A 13,165-nucleotide genomic window follows, 5' to 3' on the forward strand; every position below is an offset into this window, starting at 1 on the left:
GCGCTGCCGTGCCACACTTCTCGCGAGAAGTGCAGCGCATGGGGCTGGGGGGGGCATAGAATGAACGTGGCGTGGTGCGTCGCTCAGACTCGTGGCGTGGGGCGCGATAAGGCAGCGGGGCACGGGTTATAGCATGGCATGGCCTGGCAAAGCATAGCACAGAGGTGCATGGACCCCAGGCTGCTATGGACCCCAGCGCTGGCAGCTGGCACCGAGCTGCTGGCTCCAGTGGGCACTTCTTGGGATCGTGTTCTTAAAGCACATACTGGACATATGAGAGTTGTGCATCCACTGTGATCTTTCATGCGGACACATATGCCCAAGGGAGCCTGTACTTGGATGGCTACGCTTCAAACGTCATTGCTTTTCTCTGTCTGCACGTGTACAGCAGACACGGTGCCTGCAGGCAGGGGCGTCCCTGAGAAACAGCAAGAAGCTGAAGTCGTGTCTAAACAAAGAAAGGACTTGTAGCTTTGGCAGATTGATCTGGACATGCCGGGAAGAACACTGAGAAACAGGGCGACAGTAATCGGCTCTGAAAAACACCGGGAAAACTGCAGGAGTCATAAAATAATAAGGGCTGGGAAGGGATCAGGCTGGAGCAATCCCATGTGCTGCCTGCATGTGGCTTCCTACACATCAGCTGTCTTTTTGCTGAAGACATCCCACCAAAATGATGGGCATGAAGAGGTTCTATAGGAAACCTTCATCCTGGGTGGTATTCACCCAATAGCCAGGAGGGAACTGACACAATAAAGAGTCCAGCTGTCATCTGAGGAGGGTCACTGTTGTTTCAAACCATGGTGGTGTCAGAAATTTAGGGAAGTCCCAGGTGGAAACATGAGGAGCTGCTGGAGCTGCTGACATCTGGCCCGAGCAGATTGGCACAATGTACCATGAGTTACTGGAAACGTGTATGAACATAATGTTGTGGGAAAGAGTTCCCGTGCATTCTGTATGAGGAAATCATGTCTTCCTCTGCCAGAGGTCTCTTGAAGAGTCAAGGAGTTTATGCAGAGGAAAGAAGCTGCTGGTAGTGCTTTACAAAGGCGATCAGAAAGATCCCTGGGAAGAGGTCTGGAGAAACCCTCCTGAGGTTCTGTGAGAGACCAACAGATCTTTTACAGCTATGAACTGTTAGAGAAGCCCCGTGAATGGGTGGTGGGTTAACAGGCAATGAATGGCTTTGCAGCTTGGGAAAAGTTGGTAGAAAACAGGATCAAGAGATATCCCTTCTGATATTGTCACCAGGAATGGGCTCATCATCCGTGCAATGGAGTGCAATTGAAGATATCCACCTCCTTAACACCCACAGAATTATTTTCCCGTATAAGACATCTCACCCCACCTCTAAGCTCACAGGCAGGTCAGGACAAGTGGTGTTGGAAGTCATACTTGTGGGATCGAGTGCACGGTGCAGAGTGTGAGTGACAAGCTGCTGGGCTGGGTGTCCTGGAGCGCCAGCAGTCCCGACTCAAGAGTGAGTTTTACATCTCCCCGCTGAGTCCCAGAGCCTCTGCTGTCTTTGCCCACCACCTTGACCAGGATGGGACTGTTGGAGGAGCTCTGGCACCACCAGTACTGGCTGCCACCCGGAGCCACTTGGGAAGACATGAAGGAGTCTGCAGACACGCTCTATCCAAAGCCTCAGGACCTGTGGCTCTGCATCCCGGGTGCTCTGCTCCTGCTCGTTGTCCGATGCGTCTTTGAAAGGTGAGTGCCACCTTTCTTCTTCTGTGCGTGTTGTCAGCAGTGTCTGTGCAGGGTTGCTCCAGACTTACCCTTACCCATCTCCTAACCACAATAAAGCTGGCAGGGGTTTGCTCCCAGAAATACTGAATCTCTCTGCATTTTGTGGTGTTAAGCATTTGTGTGGCAGCAATGTGCCATCTCTCATTCCTGTACCTGTATCCTCACCTGCACCAGATGTGAAAAGACAAATCTGCCTCTCAGCTGCACCTCAGCTGTGGGTGAAGAGTCCCTGTGGAGAGAGTGGCTTGGGCTCTGCATAGAGACCAGCTCGGAGTGTGCAACACAGAATAAGGCATTTGCTGCATACATCAGGGCTGGGAGCCCCGGCTGAGTCGGGGGTCTTAAAGGATACTCCCTAGGATGCCATGCAAGTTCCCACTCTCAGCACAGAGGAAGAAGGAGAGGACAGTTGTGGCTCCTGCAGCCTGTTTGTAGGACCGTCCTGTTCACACCACTCCTTCCTCCCTCCTCGGCTCTGCCCTCCTCTGTCTTTCTGGCACCAGAGGTCCCCAGTTCACACAGGGACAAGGTACTGCAGTGCCTCAGTGATGGTTATTCCACTTTGGCTGAGGGAAATGGTACTCCCAAGCAGAGCCTGTGAGCTGACAGCCATCTCCTCTGAGCCTTTGGGTGGGAATGATGCAAATCCACGTGGCTGAGCACGGGATATGGATTTAGAGTGGGCTTTGGGCGCCTGTTTCAGAATGAGAAACTGACACATGAGGGGAAATCAGTGGGAGTGGGGCAGATTGTTGGGCAGACAAACAGCTGTCCAGCCAGGCAGAGCAGGGCTTCAGTATCTGTGGAGTGGGAAGGCTGTGCTTAGCAAACCTGCCCTTAGCTGGAACATGAGTTTTCTCTGATGGTCCTTCAATCCAGTCTATCCAGATCCCTCTGCAGAGCTGCCCTGCCCTTAGGCAGATCAACACTCCCACCTAAATTGATGTCGCCCACATACCTCCTGAGGGTGCACTCAGTTTCCTCATCAAGATAGCTGATAAAAAATATCAGAAGAAAGTGGCCTCGATACTAATGATATTTCTTATTGTTGTTGCCACTTGTGATGGGAGAGGGCACTCACATCCTCTCTGCTCTGAACTCTCTTTCCTCTCGTAGAACCATAGCTCTGCCCCTGAGCAGGAGGCTGGGAGTGAGAGACAAGACGAGGCCCAAAGTTCAGCCCAATGCCACACTGGAAGGCTTCTACAAGCTGCTGGGCAGGACCCCAAAGGATGTAAGTGCCCCTGTGCTGAGAGCCCAGGCAACCAGCATCTCCTTCCCCCATTGCCAACCACCATGCTGGGGAAGAAGCAGATATTTCACCATCCACCAATGCATTCAGCAGCCACAGCCCCAGCACCACCCGTCTGGTGTGTGTCAGATCGAGCAGATAGCTGAGAGCTGTTGGCTTTCCCAGCGAAGCAGCCATCTCCCCATGGTGGGCAGATCCTGTGGATAAGGCTCCTTATCTTTAACAGTCCTTTGGATCACTGCTCACAATGATAAATTCCCAGATCTATAAAATAATTATTGACTTAAATTTGTGTGAAACTTTGTCCAATTAATTAAAAAAAAAAAATAAATGCTCCCAAGCTCAATTCTGTTCTTTCTTTAATCACTGATTCAGGGCTAGGCAGTTTTATTGGGACTGTGCTAAGCTCCAAACCTGGGTTTACATATCTCCCAGCGCATGGAGACAGAAAGCATCAGGAAGGCAAAGCTCTGCTTTCCCCATCTGTTCTGCAGGGTGACCTGGTTTCAGTGGCCAAGCAAAGCGGCCTGCCAGTCAAAACAGTGCAGACCTGGTTCCGGCACCGGCGGGCCCAGGACCATCCCAAACTTACAAAGAGGTTCTGTGAGGCAAGGTAGGTGGGCCATCAATGGGGATGGGAACCTCCAACAGGTTCCTAATGCATATTGCAACAATATGTGGAGTCAGAAAAGACAGAGGAGTGTCCAGATGAAAAGGATCAGGTTATTGGTAGATCTCAGCCTGAGGCTTTCAACTGTAGGTACAAAGAGGCTCCAGTCAGGTAAGAGATCCGCACTTCCTCCTGCTCTGAGAACTACATTTCTCAGTGTTTGAATCCTGTTACCGCATCACAAAAGGAGACAGGTAGAGGCACCTCGGGAGTGATGCTGTGTCCTACTTAATGCTGGCAGTGTACACCTGGGATTTGGGCACAGCAGAACCCAGGTGAGCTGTGGGTACCCCACTGCCTTATCAGCACATTGCTGCACATGCAAACAGAGCTGAGGTGCTGCAAATCTCTGTCCAAACCCCCATGGGCTTCTCAGCTGGGAGGGTGAGATCCCCCATTTGTCTGCCCACCCCTTATCCTTCTCCAGCTGTTTCTGCTATGCAGCACTTGTGCCTAAATACACCCATTTTGCTGCTTCCCAGTCAGGTGCTGGATGTGATTGCAAAACCTGGGGAGGTTTCCAAGCTTCGGAGGGAGTTGTAATTCCCTCTTTGTTTCTTTCTGTTTTAGCTGGAGATTCATATTCTATTTCACATCATTCTTCTCTGGGGTGGCTCTCATATACGATGTAAGTATGTCAGTTGGGAAACACTGTGGGGTTACACCTTCTGTGTCTTCCTCATTCATGGAAAATAAGTTTGATGCTCCTGGGCTGCTCCAAGGAACGCACAGATGGTGTGAGGCCATGTCTGTGGGTTTGGGCCACAGTCTCGGAGCCAAAGAAGGACAAGTTCAGGGACGTAGCACAGAACTGTTCCCAACCCACATCCAGGACAGCCCCTTATCCAGATACAGGCCTGGCCATGTGCCAGCGATGTCACCATGCTTTTCTTCATCCCGGCTACACCCACTGCCCGATGGGTATCATCACTTCTAGTGGAACATTCACCAGTGACAACCACCATCCACTTTAGCCAAGGTCAGGGGCAGATTGGCTGTACCAATGCTGACACCATGTGCTTACTGAAGTGCTTCTCCATGCTGTTGATACACTTTGTTAGGACTATGGGCTCTTACTGCTGCCTTCTCTTTGTGCAGAAGCCGTGGGTTTGGGATCACACTGTGTGCTGGCTGCGATATCCACAACAGGTGAGCTGCAAGTCTGTGGGATAACTCAGGTTGGAAGGAGGTTTCTTGTCAGCTGTGAGCTCAGGTCTTACTCCAGTCTGATTTTGAAGACCTTAGGGGATGGAAACTGCACAGTGTCCCCAGGCAACCTGTCCTGTTGTTTAACAACTGTCATGAGGACAAAGGTTCCCCTTAGATCCACCTCTTGTTTCTAATCATGCACGCTGCCTCTCACCCTCCCACCATGAACCGCAGTGAAAACTTGGCTGTCTTCCTGACCAACTCAGCTCCCTGTGGGTGGTGCATATGGAGGAGCAGCAGGAGGCTGTCCTGCCTGTGCCCTGAGCAGCCACCTATTCTCATTGAGTTTCTCTGTAATACAAGCCTGGTTAGGAGCAGCTCCATGTGTGAGGCTACAAAAGGGATGAAGCAGTCAGGATAACCCTTGAATTCTTGAAGAGGAATGGGGACAGAACATCCAACAGGAGATCCTGGCTCCCCTCAGTTCCTCTGTGATGATCTGGGACTTGTCCTGCTCTCAGCACGGCCGCCAGTACAGCAGCAAACAGTTCAGCCACAGGGGATGGGGAAACATAGATATGACCAAGCCCTGCTGTCCCAAACGCAGTCTGAATTAATGCACTTTCTTGGAAAGAGTCTTGTCCTTTCCTGTCCCCCAAGGCTAAGAAAGGGTTGTCATGCTACCTTTTGCTTGTGTCACAGCCTCTTCTGCCCGCTCTGGGCTGGTTCTACCTGTTGGAGCTCTCCTTCTACTGGTCACTGGTCATCACTCTGCCCTTTGATGTGAAGAGGAAGGTGAGTGACAGCAGCACAGCTGCAACCCACTGCCTCAGCACCATTCAGCCTCTATGACAACCTTTGCACATAGAGGCTTACCCATACTGCAAGGCATATTCCCTACCTGCAGGATCTCCAGCCACCCCCATTGGTTCCTCTCCATGTTCCTCCACTGTGGCTGCTGGGCAGGTCCTGCCCCAGGCCAAAGGCATCTATTGTTATCACACACAGCTCTTTGATACATGGGAGGGTGAGCCCACATACAGCCTAGGAGGAAAATATGGGGTGTTAAGGGCTGATACTTTGCAGAGGTGTTTGCCACATCCAGCAAGGCAGCACCATCCACAAACAGCCACTGCCAGGTCAAGACACCCTGTCTTCTCCTTACAGGACTTTAAGGAACAGATCATCCACCACATTGCCACCATCACTCTGATCTTTGTATCCTACTGTGCCAACCTGATACGGCTTGGGGTGATGATCATGCTGGTCCACGATTCCTCTGATTACCTTCTAGAGGTAAGTTCCCCTCACTCAGAAATGCAGGTCCATGCTCACATCTGTCAGTAGGGCATTGCTACACTTGATCTGTGCAGTGGGAGGGCCAGCAAACATCACATTTACTGCCCCTGGGGGAAAGTGCACAACAGGACATCAATCAACAAATCCAGTAACGCATCAGCTCATGGGAAATCCCTGCAACTCTGCAGGAGAGGGGTGAGAGAAGGAGCAAGCTGCCATGTGGGATACGTGGCTGTTTGTCTCTCTGCAGTTGGCCAAGGTTCTCCATTACATGAAATGGAAGCGGGTCTGCGAAGCCGTCTTCTTTGCTTTTGCTGTGGTGTTCATCAGCTCCCGCCTTGTCGTTTTCCCACTAATGTGAGTTATGTTTTAACGAACAGAACATTCCAGGTAAGCTCAAAGACAAATCCAGCTAGAACTGGGGGAACTGAGAAGGAAAGCTGAGGGTTGTTAGCTATAAATTAACCTTGAGTAGCAAACTGCCCTTCTTCCCCAGGCTGAGGCTGTGTCCCATATTGCACACTGCCATAGACACGCAGCACATGGAGAAGCACTGCCTGCTGCTCCTGGAGGGTGTTGGAGGTTTCCAACCAGCAGCCTGTCAGTGAACACTATGGGATGGCTGCCAATTTTAAGTGTCACTGCATGTCTTTTGGGACCTGGGACATGCTTGCTAGAGTCTGTTTCTGAGGCAGAGCGAGAAGGCACCAAAGTGTAGCATGATTTCCCAGCACAGCTCAGCTCTGCCCAGAGGACCCAGGAGACAAATATCTGCCCAAAAAGATTCTTGACCCTTTTAAGTGTGAAGGCACACGGCCTGCTGGAGTCTTGTCTCTTCTCATTTGTCTCTCTCTCTCTCCCACAGCACATACTATTACTATGTGACAAAATTTGAGATGTTCTTCCTAAGCTGCCTGATAAACGCTTTCCTGGTGGTCCTGCAGCTCTTGCACATTTTCTGGTCCTACCTAATCCTCCGGATGACCTTCAGTGTCATCCTCTATGGTGCGGTAAGAAAAACCTTTTTCTCCTCCATGACCACGAAAGCCAGAGTGGTTCTGCACCATGCTTGGGATGGTTGGACCTGATGATCTCTTGAGGTCCCTTCCAAATACAGGGACAATTACCACGTTGGCACTAAGGACCTGAGTTCACTTATTATTTCTATTATACCTCTCAGGTTATTTCATCAGTGCTCTGAATGAAAGCAGGACTATATAATATCGCATGGCAGAGGTTCTGCAGCTCATTTAAATCATCTTTCTTTCCTACAGAAAAAAAAAGATGCAAGAAGTGACACTGAGGAAAGTGATGGGAGCGAAGCAGAGGATGCAGCTAAAAATGAGTAGCACGAGTTTGTTATCAAACAGCAAGTGACAGAGTATTAGAAGTACAGAAGCTGAAAAGGACCTGGAGGAAGAGGCCAGACAGGTTCATAGACCCCTCCACAGTGGTACACACAAAGCACCATCTAACATCTACATTGGCTGCTTCATAAGTAATGCTTCCTATTTACCTCCGTGGAAACTATAACAGATACAAGAGCACAGTGACACTATTTGATAGAGCAAACTGTCAGCTACAAAATGCTATTTCTCAACACAGCCACTGCCACTAGCTGTGCATTTTCACCAGTGATGAATGAGAGCTGTGTGCTGCACTTAAGTCTGCACAATTGGTGGTGCCCCACTGACCCACCCCACATCCCTCACTGTGCTGCATCCACTAGTTAGTCTCCATAAATGTTAAGTAAGCATCAATGAATGTCAATGAGTGCCATTTTTTTGCATGGAGGAATTCAGTGATGCCCCTTTGCTTCATCCACACTCCCATGTCAGGCCTCCCCTCTGCTGCCATCTGTCACATGACAACATGTAAAGGGATACTGTTGGAAAGGTTCAGCCTCTGCTGCCATCCCACCAACAGCCACCTCTGACATGGGCTGACATCATAAAGTAGGAGGCATTACTTTTGGAGCAGACCTCTTAAATTTCATCGTATAATTTCCAGGCAATAAGTAACTTTAAGAGATGTTTTCTTCACATCTTCTATCAGGACCATTGCTTTACTACTATTCTATGGTCACTTATCTAGGAATGATCTATCAGCCAATGTCTTACCAGAAGTTGTTGAACATTTAAACTGACTTTGTAATTTTGGAAGACACCAAAGGCCATTGCCACCTTATGAGAACAATTGCACAGGAACAGCTCCTGCTTTAACCTCCAAATAGGTTTTCCATTCTGTAGTCTGGAATGGTCAGGCTCTGGGGCAAGGAATGACTGTTTCCATAGTCAAGGCCTGGCCAGCTGATGTTCGCTGCGGGAATGGTGTGAAACAGATCGTGTCTATAGGGTTGTGCTTAACTGAACACGTACCTTGGGATAGTGCTCCTGAAGCGGAAAGCATCTGGAACTCTTCTAAATGCATGTTTTTCTGCCAGAGATTATAAGTTAGTCTGAATGGAAACAGTCCATAGGAGTGTATTAATCCTGTTGGAATATTATACAGGTTTTCTCTGTTTTGAATAACCATTCACTTTGTAATGAATTTATGAAAGAACATAAGATTTAAAGTCTATATAGGAATGAACTGCACCTGAACCAAAGGTTTACCTCGATTTCTCATGATGCATTTTTTTTTTTTTTTTTTGAGTCTCAGTGATCTCAGTTCATATATCAGGCAGAAAGCAGACGTACTGCTGAAGATTCCCTTGACAGACATTTATTACTTTACTCCTACAATTTTTAATGTTATATTTGAGGCAATGACTTTCCTGTCCCTCCCAACCATACAAGGAGAAACAGAGGAGTCAGAGCACAGAGCAGCCCCTCATATAACACCAACCCTAAGGAGTTTGTGTACTCTTAACACTGACCTCTATTTCTAACCCACATGTAATTGCAAAGCTTGCACTTTTTCTTAAAGATCAGTCACCAGGTAGAAAAAAGAAACACAGCTAGGAAGGAAAGAGATCCATTTTCAAAATTTAACATATTTCACAAACCAAATTTGATACAATCTGGTTCCTGCTGGCTGTAAAGCACACGACTTTTCCTTCGTGGTTATCCCAGATCTGACATCACTTAGCTGATGTATCAAACCTTCGCACAGAGACGCAACCATGAATAGGAAGGGGACATGGGAGTTTGTTGTCTATGACCTGGCATATATCAACATAGGGATCAAAGAGGACAACAGTGGGGAGGGCACTGTTACCCTTTCTCTGCCCAAGCAAATAAATTTGTCCATTCACAGTGCAGCATCCCATGAAGAATTTCTGGGTCAAGCATTCTTCATCCACATGGGTCCACTCATCTGTCTCCACATCAAATCGGAAAGCTTCCCCTCCTATGGTGTACAAAGCACCATTCAGTGATGTGATGCAGAGATCGTACCTGAGAGAGGAGAAATCCTTGATGAGAGTATCCACAAGGAGCCCAGCCTGCTAGCAAGGCTTGGAGCTCTGAGAAGACAATGTGTCTATATGGAATTATTTCCTTCCAGTTACAACAGTGTTCATCCAGAATGGCTACAAATAAAGTAAATCTCACAGAGTTGTAGAGAATTTCCCCTTGTAACACAGAACACAGAAAAGGACTTTTTTGTTTATGCTTCTCCAAACATGACAGTGGAGACAATTCTCCCAAGAGGATCTACAGCCCATGGAGAAACCTACATTAGAGCTGTGTTATCCTATAGAACCGCAGTCTATGGGAAGCACCTATACTGGAGCAAGTAAAAAAGTGTGAGAAAGAAGGAGGATCAAAGAGGAATTGCTGACTGACCATAATGTCCTCCATCTTCCCCATCCCTGTTCAGGAAGGAAAATGAGCTAACAGCTGGGTGGGAGTTTGCCCCTTTGCCAACGTTAACCCCTTCAGCAGAGCCTTTCTCTTCTTCTCAGGTCAAACAGGATTACTTCTTACCTTGGAAGTGGAGAAAATGAGATGACATCCCAGCTGTCCGTCTCTGTGTTCAACCTTTGCACTCCATCATAGACATGTCCATTTTCATCCAGGCCACAGACCACATAGATCCTGGTTCCCACACTGACTGCACCTCCCCGCTCCACAGGCTGAATCATAGGATTCATGCTTTCCCACTCGGAGTCCACCAGTGCCATGCGCTCCACTTCTGCAATGATCCCTTCATCTGTGCTCCCTCCGAGCACATACAGGTAGAACCCTACTCCTACTGCACAGTGGCTGTTGCGAGACTTCTTCATGGCTGGGCCTTCCAGCCAGCTGTTGCTCAGACAGTCGTAGATCAGCACCCAATCCACACTGTACCACACAAACTCATCTCGGAAATATCCTCCTGTCACAACAAGGAAGCTTCCTGGAGAGACAGCAAAGAAAATAACAATTACACACAGGCTGAAAGTCATTCTTTTCTGAGCCTCAGTGCTCAGTCCCAGTTGCTACCACCACTTGAGTTACAGCTCTGTGAGTTACCTACTGCTGCCACTGCGTATTGGGTGAGGTTTCTGCGCTGCAATGGAGGGCAAGCCTGCCAGGTCCCCGTTTTAGGTTGAAACAGAAATAATTCTTGCTGTTCCTTGTCACGCTTTCCTCCCAGGACATACAAGGTGTCATAGCTCCGACTGGTGAAAGGACACAGCGTCACGTTTTGCCAGCTGGGTGGAGGACAGCTGTCCAACCTCCTGATCAGTCTGGAGAAGGCATCTGCCTGCCCGGGGCGCTTGCTGCGCTTCACCAAGATATCGAGGAAGGACAGACTCAGAAATGCGACCCTGACTTCAGCCACCAAATCCAAAAAGTCATTCTCTCTTGTTTCTGGGTCCTCCATTATCCACATCATGATGCTGTCAAAAACCACATCTTCTCGAGGAACAAAGAGCTCATCGCTTTTGAGGAACTGCATCAGCGTTTCTTTGGGTAGTGCCTTAAATTCCTCCTGAGACATCACGTCCCCCCAGTGGGTGAGAGCCACGTTCATGGCAGATGCATGCAGCTCTATAAAGGCAAAACGCTGTGAGTAGGCCATCAGGCCCAGGCAGTTGGAAACATGCAGCTCTCTCTCCAGAAATTTCTCACACAACAGTTTCACCCTATCGAACTGAAAAAAATCAGCTGCCTCCAGCAAGCTGGTCACATTTTCTTGACCTATGAGCACTTGGGCTGTGCGAGTGAACTCAAGAAGGGCCTGGAAAGGTGCTGCATCAATCCCTCTGATCACTATGTGGTGTTCAGAGCTCTCCCTCGTGCCCCCAAAAAACATCACTTTGAAGTAACGGCTGTGTAATGAAAGTGCCCTACGGCTGACCTGGAAAAGTCTCTCCCCGACCTCAAGAACTGTATCTGCAACCACTTCTGTCTGAGAATCCAGCTCTTCTGGTTCCTGTGCAGACCCCATGGCTGTTGATGGCCGGGCAGTTAATTTTAACTCAGTCCTCATTCAGCCTCTGCTCATGTGAGGGCGCTGGAAATACTATCTGCCTAGCCAGGATAAATACAAGATAAGCCAAACTTGTCCTAAAAATAGAATGTGCTTTCTGTGCTCCTGCTTTGGTCTTCTGCCTTTCCTGCTGCTTTTCAGCAGAGGCAGAACTGCACAACCCAAAATTGGCAGATTTAATTGGAATCCACCCTAGGTAGGTAATGTCAAAGCAAATTTGGGGAGCTGTTCTCCAGTAAGAAGGGAGATGAACAACCAAAACAGTCCTGAGCACTGACATCATCTCAGGAAATCATAGATTAATATTGAACTCATTGACAAAAACATTCATTATCTTTCTTTCTGCAAACCAAACACTTAGGAAAGGTTGAGACTTTCCAGGAAAACATTCCTGAGGTTACATCCTTCGCCAGTCTAACATCAAATTCCAGGCTGCTTTAACCTTAAGACAGGGGGAAGGAAAGAGAACTTTTATCAGACTAACAATCAGACATTTAAGAACACGTTGATTTGAATTTATTTGTTCACAGCTCCTCAAATCTTGCTACTTGTGAAGAAATAAAAAAAATGTTTACTCACAGATCGAATTATAACAAGTGCAACCACAAGTAGACAGCTACAGTATAAAAAATATGCAGTATTTCCAGACACTGCTTCAATTGAACATTAGGATCTTAATAGTTCTTCTCCTACAATTCCCACTAACACACTTCCATAAGGTCTGTATCACCCAGCTGAGACAATAATCTGACAAGGGATTCCAGTCTTCATGTAGAAACTGGGAGCCTTTCAATTCACAATGATAGTCCAAAAGATTTGTAACAAGTGCTAAAAAAAATACCTTCTTAGCTATGCAGCTTGTCAAGGTGATACCATATGATCAAAGTAATTTTTTTTTTCATGTACTGGAGCAGGGAGGCAAGAGAGATTAACTCACCAGCAGGAAGCCTAAAACACAATATAAAATGCTTCCCAGCTGTATACAGACATTTAAGAGGAAGAAAAAATGAGCTCTAAGGTGTTCAGATTAATTCAAATACATTTTAATATGTTTTAAAACGTAGATCAAATGACCAGCGTTCAGAGAAATAATTACTAATTTTAAGTGGTGGTTCCAAGACTCACAATACCAGGAGGGTTTCTGACAATTCATAGGCAGAATATTCTCTCCTCTCAGCTCTAACAATGTAGAGCGTCACATTTATTCAAGGGGAAAAAATAAAAATAAAAAAGTAATCAGAACTTGTGCCTTGCACATCACATCTCATTCCCTTCCTGCTCATGGAAAGCCACAAAAATGAAAGCCGACTGCTCTTTCACACCAACAAACACACGTTCAAACTCCTCTCCAAAAACATGAAGCTTCTCACACACTGATCATTTCCTCCAATGATTTGCACCCCCAAAGTCTTTGAAGACAGCCCACTGCCACTATCCATCTTGCTGCTGAATGAAAGGGTTAGGAATCGCTTCCATTCCATCCTGTGGGCAAATGAGAACCACAGAAGTCCCTCGGCAGACCACAAGTCCCAGCTGACGTGTGTCTTCTGTTAATTTGTATTGATCATCTGGGTCTGAAAAGCAGAGATCCATAGTTACAATGGAAACTTAAGCAAAATAAT

The 13,165-nt window shown here is 47.7% G+C and overlaps 3 protein-coding genes across 4 annotated transcripts in view; 1 reads left to right on the top strand and 2 right to left on the bottom strand.

Annotated features, from left to right (window-relative positions):
• The first annotated feature begins 29 nt into the window (after positions 1-29).
• Positions 30-12,780, top strand: LOC107325374 (ceramide synthase 4-like). Its single transcript, XM_015886142.2, has 10 exons — positions 30-1,713; positions 2,869-2,986; positions 3,499-3,617; positions 4,245-4,302; positions 4,773-4,823; positions 5,526-5,618; positions 5,991-6,119; positions 6,373-6,479; positions 6,988-7,132; positions 7,397-12,780. The coding sequence occupies exons 1-10, from the start codon at positions 1,547-1,549 to the stop codon at positions 7,469-7,471; spliced, it is 1,062 nt and encodes a 353-aa protein (XP_015741628.1). The 5' UTR covers positions 30-1,546; the 3' UTR covers positions 7,472-12,780.
• LOC107325372 (kelch-like protein 24) lies at positions 8,757-11,634 on the bottom strand. 2 transcript variants are annotated; one of them, XM_015886138.1, is made up of 4 exons: positions 11,412-11,634; positions 10,580-11,101; positions 10,052-10,463; positions 8,757-9,520 (listed from the first exon to the last, which is right to left on the bottom strand). In XM_015886138.1, exons 2-4 carry the CDS (start codon positions 11,082-11,084, stop codon positions 9,205-9,207), a joined length of 1,233 nt encoding a protein of 410 aa, XP_015741624.1. In that variant the 5' UTR covers positions 11,085-11,101; positions 11,412-11,634; the 3' UTR covers positions 8,757-9,204. The 2 variants fall into 2 exon arrangements, with proteins under 2 accessions (XP_015741624.1, XP_015741623.1); XM_015886137.1 differs by having other exon boundaries at positions 10,580-11,634.
• LSM7 (LSM7 homolog, U6 small nuclear RNA and mRNA degradation associated) overlaps positions 12,043-13,165 on the bottom strand; it is a 2,688-nt gene continuing 1,565 nt past the window's right edge. The window contains 1 exon segment of the mRNA XM_015886143.2: positions 12,043-13,117. Coding sequence (XP_015741629.2) covers positions 12,975-13,117 — 143 coding nt within the window. The 3' untranslated portion in view covers positions 12,043-12,974.

This window comes from Coturnix japonica, chromosome 28, assembly GCF_001577835.2.
Source record: "Coturnix japonica isolate 7356 chromosome 28, Coturnix japonica 2.1, whole genome shotgun sequence".
Lineage (NCBI taxonomy): Eukaryota > Metazoa > Chordata > Aves > Galliformes > Phasianidae > Coturnix > Coturnix japonica.

Bases quoted from the DNA above. Each gene is read 5' to 3' on its own strand.
- LOC107325374 (XM_015886142.2), top strand. From the start codon at position 1,547: ATGGGACTGTTGGAGGAGCTCTGGCACCACCAGTACTGGCTGCCACCC. The intron at 4,303-4,772 runs GTAAGTATGTCA...CTCTTTGTGCAG, and splicing joins GGGTGGCTCTCATATACGAT to AAGCCGTGGGTTTGGGATCA. The intron at 6,120-6,372 runs GTAAGTTCCCCT...GTCTCTCTGCAG, and splicing joins CCTCTGATTACCTTCTAGAG to TTGGCCAAGGTTCTCCATTA.
- LOC107325372 (XM_015886137.1), bottom strand. From the start codon at position 11,543: ATGAGGACTGAGTTAAAATTAACTGCCCGGCCATCAACAGCCATGGGG. The intron at 10,464-10,579 runs GTAACTCACAGA...CTGTCTCTCCAG, and splicing joins ATACGCAGTGGCAGCAGTAG to GAAGCTTCCTTGTTGTGACA. The intron at 9,521-10,051 runs GTAAGAAGTAAT...CTCCTCTCTCAG, and splicing joins TCATTTTCTCCACTTCCAAG to GTACGATCTCTGCATCACAT.